The sequence below is a fragment of the Gekko japonicus genome, unplaced genomic scaffold (assembly GCF_001447785.1).
Source record: "Gekko japonicus isolate JY-2015 unplaced genomic scaffold, Gekko_japonicus_V1.1 scaffold53, whole genome shotgun sequence".
Classification (NCBI taxonomy): domain Eukaryota; kingdom Metazoa; phylum Chordata; class Lepidosauria; order Squamata; family Gekkonidae; genus Gekko; species Gekko japonicus.
In genome coordinates, this window is record NW_015162474.1 from 1,604,868 (window position 1) to 1,613,563 (window position 8,696).

Sequence of the window (8,696 nt, forward strand, 5' to 3'; positions counted from 1 at the left end):
AAACCCCCCCCCCCGAAGAAGGGGTCACCACCTACCTGTCCCCGGCGGGCAAGGGAAGTGCAACGTGGACCTCTTGCCCGCCGTGGCTTTGTCTGTCTCTCCACCGCCCACTCGCTGCCCATTCCAGGGCCGCACGGGCCAAGACGACAAGGCTCGTCCCTCCCCCCACAGCCAATGGCACGCCAGTTGCCCCGAGCGGCAGCCAACGGGCCAATGGCTGAGGGAGCGCATTTTTTCTTGCCGCCCCAAAGGACGGTGGCCTCCCCTAATCCCTTTTATTATAAGGAGAGATTTCAGAATCACTACAAGGACAAACTCTAGGGCAGCTACACTGTTTTTAATCATGCAATCACCATACCCCAAACATACCCCACTCCCAACGATAAGCTATTTACATAACACTGTTTCTGTATTGGTCTACTCCAGGATCCTAGTAAGCTATTGTTTGGGGGAAACTTCAACCAGATCCAGGTACTAGTTCAGGGATGACGCTGGCTCAATACACAACACTTCCAAAACCAGGAGGGAGAAAGCCAAGAGGGAGTGTGCAAGTATGACAACAAGCTGTGTTTGTTTTTGTCACAGGCAAACAGATTTGTTATGATGTCTGAAGGTGGCATGTTTTTGTTTCCCCCTGTGGAGAAAATTGTAGCCCTGAGGCAGAGGCAATGGAATTTTCAAACAGTGCAGGGGAGGAGAGAGGGTTAAAAATGTCCTTCCCTGTGCTATCAATCAAAATTGGGGAGGACGCTTTACAGATACCATTTACAGTTAAAAATCCAGTGAGAGGTCCATACATAGTTGTCGTGTCGCTCTCATTTGCTTTGGAGGGAATTGTGAGCTGCTCAATTTCACAATTTTTTCCAATCAAAATAATTCATTTGTTACAGGAACATCTACCCATAGCAGACAAAGGGCCAAACTACAAGTGATCTTGGGCCTGCATCTATCCCATGGCCACCAATGCCATTGTGAAAGCATTTGTAGTTCTTTAAAAATGGCCACAAAGGCCCTGATCCAGGTTGGGTGCATGGTGGCCCCAGAAGTTCTTGTTCCCCCACACTTTTCAGGTGTCAAAATGCCTGTGTTTCAGCACTTGAAAAGGTGCAGGGCACGGGAGACAAGAGCTCCTGTAGTCACCACGCTACATGCCTGAACTGGATCAGGACCTTGGCACAATTTTTAAAGAATTACAAATGGTTTTAAAGTGGCATCCCGTGCTCGCCATCACTTGTAGTTTAGCTCAAAGCTAATGATTTGCAATTAGGGAAAATGTTTCTTATCACTGAGGTTGGTCTGAATATGCTACTTCATTGCCCTGTAGGCATACCCATATTATAAAACCACTGTTAAAGCTTCCATGACATTAGCCCAATTGTTAAGAGAAATTAATATACTTCCAAAATCAGGAAATAACACACATAGTTTAACAATGTCTGCTTGAGGCACATCCCCTAAACACACACAGCTTCAGTCTTAAACCAATTTGCTTGAACGGAAATTTCTCAGAGACATTTAAATAATAATAATAATTGTATCTCTTTAAGGTACAATAGTAATGGGGCAGATCTGAACAGGAATTTTCCTGATGCCTTCATCGGTAATCGTCACATAATCCAACCAGAGACTCAAGCAGTGATGGACTGGATAAAGACTGAGACATTTGTCCTCTCTGCCAATCTACATGGTGGATCGCTAGTCGCTAGTTATCCTTTTGATAATGGCAATTCCGGTAAGCTAAAATTTGTAGAACAGAAATAAATGTATTAGAGGTTCCTGGGTAATGTTGCATGAAATACATGCAGGTTAGACTAAGGCGTCTTCTGTGCAGGTTATGTGCCCTGAATTCAACAGTTTTGGAAGAAGTGGGGTTTTTTTCTTGCCTCCCCACAGCTCTGTGCTGTGTTCAGGCACTTCAGCTTTCCTTCTGATCTTTCTCAAACCTACTTTGCTTCGAAGTTTTGGGAAAGGTTGCAGTAAAGCCTGAATGGCAGCTGTGTGGGTGCATAAATTTGGATTTTCTGCTAACACTGGAATAATTTTTCCTGTTTCTGTGAAAGTCATTCCGTCCTGCCACTGGGTGGGCTTTCTAATTTTTTTAATTGGCACTAGAATATCAGTATGCTGTTATAACATAGACTAGTGCTGATTTTTTAAAAGAAAGTTGCAAAAGCCCTAGTGGCTCAGGGAAAGGGGGTGGCTACTTTCAGGGGACTGGGACAGGGAAACTGCAAAGAAGCCTGCCATGTGGCAGACCTGTTGATCTTATGGTTATCTGCAGTCTCACCAGCAACAGGAAAAACACAAAATCTGGTCCCTGTGTGGAAGACATCCCAGGCTATCTATTTCAAGGCTTTGGTCGGTCTCTCTCTCTCTCTCTCTCACTCTCTCTCTCTCACACACACACACACCCACACACACACACACACCCTCAACATATTATTTTAGGCTTCAATTATTAATTGTCTCACACATTAATCGAAGAGAATGTTAAGGTACTTCTACAAGAGAGAGATAACAAGTTCGATTCTTGCTTAATCTCTTTTCCTCGTTCCCTGTCTAATCTCCCCCTATGTGTCTCTGGTCCAGCTATTCATATGGAATTCGCTGAACAGTCTTTAGAAGGCAAAGCTTGGATGGCAACTTTAGGCTAACTTTAGGCTAAAAATTCTCTGTTCCCCCAGAGGGATGTTATTTGCACCTCTTAGCTAAGGATAACTTTCGAAGTTCATGGTTGCAAATGGTTGATGGCAAATTACAAAGTTTAGGATTTTCCCCTGAATTTTTTAAATCAAACAGACTATCCTGCTGCACGGAAGCAAATTAAATCTAGTGTGATACACTTGGATAAATGGAGTACAAGTTGCCGAGCTCGAAGGGTCTGTTCTTTGTATTATTTAGGTCTCCCGATCCTGGAATCTTTGCCCTCTTATTGTAAATCTCTGATGGTCCCCAAATATAGAATATTGTTTTCCAAGGCAAGATTAAATGCTTTGCCCCTTGGGGAACTAATGGGTAGATTTCTAGGGATTCCTTTTTCAGAACAACTTTGCAATTGTAACTCAGGCGATTTGGACACAATTTGGCACTTTTTTGTTGATTGTAAGAAATATAATATGGCTCGCAACAGATGGATTTCGGTGTACATTCAAAAATGGAGCCCTGCTACTAATCAGGAACTTGTAGCTAATCTCTTAGCTGATACTGATCCAAATGTGATGCTGGTAGTGGCAACGTTTTTATCTGTAACCTTGGGTGGAATTACATGAATTGACTCTGCCCTTTTTAGGTAATTGATGTGTATTCGGTAAACTAAACTACATACTTCTGTGAAACTGTAAACTGTAAATTATAACGTATGCTGTACTCCATTGCATGTACTATATTTTGTATATCTGCTTATGAGCTATTGGTCTATGAGCAATAAAATGATTGAACCGGAACCTACAAGAGAGAGAAAGTATACACATGTAGTCCCAGACATGATGATGACTAGAAAAGTACTAGACTGTATACCTCTTCTACATTTACACTAAGAAGTCTACCTTATGTCAGCAACCAACACTCCAGCAGTCAATAAGGCACACTGCAGAACCAGTCAATTTCTGGGTGGTGGGGTTTTTCCCCTTCATGCATCTCAATGATCTTTGGATGGAGAGGGGGAATTTGCAATGGCAGCCAGGAATTCAAACAAATTGAGGATTTTTCTTTCACATACTAACAATCCTTACACTGAATTTATAGTGATAGCCAGGACTTTATCTATGCTTGTATAATGCAAACTATATTTACTACTGTTGAAATATGTGTGCACACAGTGTATAAATATTAACAAAATGTCTACTGTGATCATCTTTCTACAGTTACTATTACTTCAGATGGAATTAGCAAAACTTTGGATAATGATTTTTTTGTGCACCTTGCAAAAACATACTCTACCAGCCATGCCACAATGCATAATGGGAAAGTTTGTGTAATTGGAGATTACTTTCCAGATGGCATTACAAATGGTTTTGCATGGTACAAGGTGGAAGGTAAGAATTCCGTCTCTTCTTCTATAGCTCTTAGAGGCTATCAGCTGTTTTTGTTTGTTTGTTTGCATGATCTGACAAATGCTTGACAGACGTCTGCTTTTAAAAAATACTGGAACATAAATCTCAAAGTCTGTGTAGTTTTCTCTCTTTAGTACTTTAGAGGCAGAGAAGATCAGTAAGATAATCCATACCGGACCAACCTTTGGGTAAAAATGCAGACATGAGTCTAAAATTCATTATTGAAAGGATTTACAGCACTAGGAGACACATTTATTTGCATTTTTAAATTACTGCCATGGTGCCCATTTGTCTTAAGATGATTTGCCAGTGTGTAGCTTTGAAAATATAGTAAATACAGTCTATGCTTGTACTTTGAAATTTGGCCAGCTGTGTTAACTGCATGCAGAGAAGTATAACAGAAAGCTTCAAGAGTGCTTAAACTGGTTAGGAATTTGTTAAAACCTATGGTTGGCTAAAATACACATTCAACTTCATTTCAGTATTCTGTTCCACAATAACATTTCTGCACATCACTATCATGTGAGAGAGATTCAAATGTGCTTTTTAGTGTCTCCTGCAAAAACCTTCTTACTTTTCCATAAGCAGTCTTGTATGGCCTGATGCCTACAGGAAGAGGTGAAGTGGAACTATCATTCAATTTCCCACTCATCACCCCATGAGAACCCCAAGTCGTACACCTACCTACTGCCGTTATGCTGTCAGCTTTGGCATCATAGTCTGGAAGAAGCCATATATGCTGTGTGGCTATTGCAGAAATGGCCCGACCAATAATCCACTATCCAGAAAGGGCCTTCTGTTGCTATCTTCCATCTCAAATTCCAGTCCCATCAGAATTCCTCACTGTCCAACTTCCTCATGCTGTCTTCTCACCTTCAGAGTTCTTTTTGCAAGAATCAAGCAGTTACGTTTTGTTAGTGATGTATTCCTAAATTTTGTTTCAATAGAAATCTAAATTTCCCTCTTCGTTTATACAGCGAAGAATTATTTTGGTATTCACCTAAATGTTTTAAAACCTTTAAACACCACTATATCAAATGCCTAGATAGCTGGAACATCTTTCCTGCACCACTTAAACAAATAAGACTTAGTGGAAGTGCACACCTGTGTGCGCATGACCAGCTCCAGTTTATATTAATAGGGACTCAGGAGAAATGCCATGTGCCTTGAATCTCTTGTGAACAATCAGCTCACTAAGGAAAGTCATTATGCATTGTGGTTGCTAATCAAAATTAAAATGACCTGACCATGGAGAGATGTTTTGTGTGTGTGTGTGTGTTTGCGGGGGGAAGCCTAAGGGTATGCTGTATGTGTGTTTGGGGTATAAGTGGGAGGTGGGAAGGCCCATGGCTCAGACCAGCTGCTTTGCATGCAGAAAGCCCCTAGAATCCCTTGGAACTCAACTTGCAATGCTGGGAAAACCCTCTGCCAGAGGCCCTGGAAACCCACTCCCAGTCAAAGCTGACAAATAAATAGATGGCCCAATGGTCTGACTTTGTATGCTAAATGAAGAGCAGCCTGAACTTGAAGTGGCTTAGAATGTTTAAATGCCTGAAACTATATTAGATACCTTTGAACTTTGAAAAGAGGGAGGTGGGAGACAATTACTGCTTACTTAGAAACTGGGTAGAATATATTGGCTGCACATTTTTTTCTTTATGTCTTTACAAATAAATAGGGTTGCCAGGTCCCCTTGCCATTACAGCGGGGGGATGTTCTGGGGGTGGGTGAGACATCACATGCAATGTCCCTGATGCAATGATGTCACCTGAAAGTGACATCACATTGGCAACATCACGCACAATGCTCTGGTTTTGGGGCAAAATCTCTGGGTCTTTTTGCTTCAAAACCATAAAGTTTGCCCAAAACCCAGAACACCGCTGTGCGACGTCACCAACACAATAACATCACTTCTGGGTGACATCGTTGCATTGGGGATGTCACCTGACAACATCCCTGTTTGTGGGGTGGGGTTTTCCCCACTGGCCAGTGGCATATTGGAGCCCCGAAAAGCAGGGGAACCCCTGCTGGGACCTGGGAGCTGGCAACCCTACAAATAAAAGAGGTAAATACTCTTTAAAAAGAAAAGAAAAGCTGAACATTGAGGAAATTACTGAAGAGAAAGGTCCTCATATCCTCCTCCTCCCCATGACTAGTGCATTGGTTTCCAGTTTCCATAACCTGGTGACTGGTTGCTAAACATGTGAGAGGGCATTGGTGGTGGGGTTGCCTCACACACTTACATTCCACTGTTTTCTAAAAGTGCATACAGGCAGCAATAAGAACATAAGAGAAGCCAATGTTGGATCAGGCCAATGGCCCATCTAGTCCAACACTCTGTCACACAGTGGCCAAAAATACCAGGTGCCATCAGGAGATCCATTAGTGGGGCCAGGACACTAGAAGCCCTTCCACTGTTGCCCCCCTCCCAAGCACCAAGAAGACAGAGCATCACTTGCCCCTAGGGATGCCAAGTCAAAAATCGTCGGGAGTGGGGGACTCCTGTCCGGCGTCCTATGTGCACGCACGCGCGCAAAGCACGCGCACACCACACGCACGTCACCAGGAAGTGACATTATGACACCGGGGTGGGGTTCCCCCTGGGGCCCGATCCACCGGCGGCAGGGAACGGGCCTCTGGGGCGGGGGTTTCCCCGTCCCCCGGGGGGACTTGGCAGCCCTACTTGCCCCAGAGTGGCCATGTTGCAGGGGATGGACTCTCCACTGTTAGCCTTGTGTTTGCATAATAAAGACCTGCCGTTCTTTTTAAAGAATCTGCCCACACCTGAAAGTAACCACCAGCATACTCTCTAGGTGAGCCTAGGCACAAGGGTTAGAAGCAGATGCTACGTAGTAGCTGGGGTGTACAGTGAGCTGCAGGTCAAGGTGGCAGCAGTGGAGAGGATTAAACCAATGTTGTCTTTTCTGCAGGCATACCACTGGGCTGCTGTTTTACACCAGACATGTTTGCTCATAGGAAAAACTAGTATCAAGAAACATGGTGCCCAGTACAGGTGAATCAGGCAGCTGGGGAAGAACTTTAGGATAGTAATTGAAAATGTTAATTCTTGTTGGAATTTCTACAACTTAATTAAACAATTCACTTTAGGTGGGATGCAGGATTACAATTACATTTGGGGACAGTGCTTTGAAATTACATTGGAACTATCATGCTGTAAATATCCACCAAAAGAAGAACTTCCATCCTTCTGGAATGATAACAAAATAGCTTTGATTGAATACATTAAACAAGTTCATCAAGGTAAGTGGTCTTAGGTGACTTGCACTTGATCCTAGATGTTATCTTGATAAATTTTATAGAACTGCTTTAAGAGAAGAGAAGAGAGAAGAGAAGAGATTGGATTTATACCCCGCCCGTCACTACCCAAAGGAGTCTCGGAATGGCTTACAAACTCCTTTCCCTTCCCCTCCCCACAACAGACACCCTGTGAGGTGGGTGGGGCTGAGAGAACTCTGACACAAACTGCCCTTTTTCAGAGCTAAGGCTTATCAGAGCTAAGGCTTGCCCAGGGTCATCCAGCCAGGTGCAAGTGGAGGAGTGGGGAATCAAACCCGGGTCTCCCAGATTAGAGTCCGCGCACTTAACCACTATATCAAATTATGTGAATAGAACGTTCTGTCCTGTTGAGTCCATGGACTGTGCCTACACATCACTAGATATTGTACTGTCATTGCACTGTAGCAATCATTTGCAGCTAGAGTGGCTTCTCTACACAGGATGATCCAGTGGCAAATCATTGCTATAGTGCAAGTCTGAAAGTGTTAAACCTGCATATGAATTCTATTAGTCAAGAACCAGTCCCCCTTACAAGTTTATGCAAACTGTTCGCTCTTTTTTCCTCAACATCATCATGTGTTGGGAATGGGACGCCCACCCATAATCTGATCGTCTTGTTTACTCAACTGGCTTCTGTTTTCATCTGTGTTCTGAAATAACACAACTATATCTTGGGGTACTCATTTCTCATAATTCCCCAGCCCTCCTTCTTGCTGCACCTTGGTGCCTGTATACTTCTCTCTGAACTCAGTGAACTCAGACTCCCACAGTAAATTCGTTGAGTCTTTGAGGTGCCACAAGACTACTGCTTTGGCAACCAGCATGCTAATATGGCTATCCCTCTGGAGTCCAGTATCTGAAACATAAATAATTTTCCCTAGAGAAAGACGTATGAAAATGGACAGTACCTGGTAGTGTAAAAAAGCTCATTTAGAAGGGATTTAGCAGCTACATTTGTCACCCTTCACCAGCAGAACACTATTTTAACAGGCATACTGTCTCCTGGCTGTGCCATTTTGTGTGTGTGTGAAGATTTTGTTTCTTTGATTCCCTATGAAATCTCTCCCTTATAATAAAAGAGTTTTGGGTGCCAAAGTTCTAAAATGCACTCCTTTAGTGTTAGGCCGAAAAAACTGCCACTCGGAAGACACTGGCTGGGTTCATTGGCTGCTTTGTGCAGTCCCGGCCAGCGTTCCAAGGTCATTTACATATGGAAGCTGATTGGACTACACTCCATTCCACACCTGAAACTCACCCCCCCCCCCCGCAAGGCAGTTGGAATTTTCAGTTGGGAATGATGTCAGCTGCTCCCTAGGCAGAGGCTGTGTGTGTGTGTGGGGGGGGGGG

General features: G+C 43.5%; 1 protein-coding gene across 1 annotated transcript in view; it reads left to right on the top strand.

The window, feature by feature from the left end:
* The window catches only part of CPM (carboxypeptidase M), a 54,385-nt gene that overhangs the window by 37,679 nt on the left and 8,010 nt on the right, over positions 1-8,696 (top strand). The window contains exons 5-7 of the mRNA XM_015405714.1: positions 1,548-1,732; positions 3,864-4,034; positions 7,161-7,313. Coding sequence (XP_015261200.1) covers positions 1,548-1,732; positions 3,864-4,034; positions 7,161-7,313 — 509 coding nt within the window. The remainder of the gene's footprint in view (positions 1-1,547; positions 1,733-3,863; positions 4,035-7,160; positions 7,314-8,696) is intronic.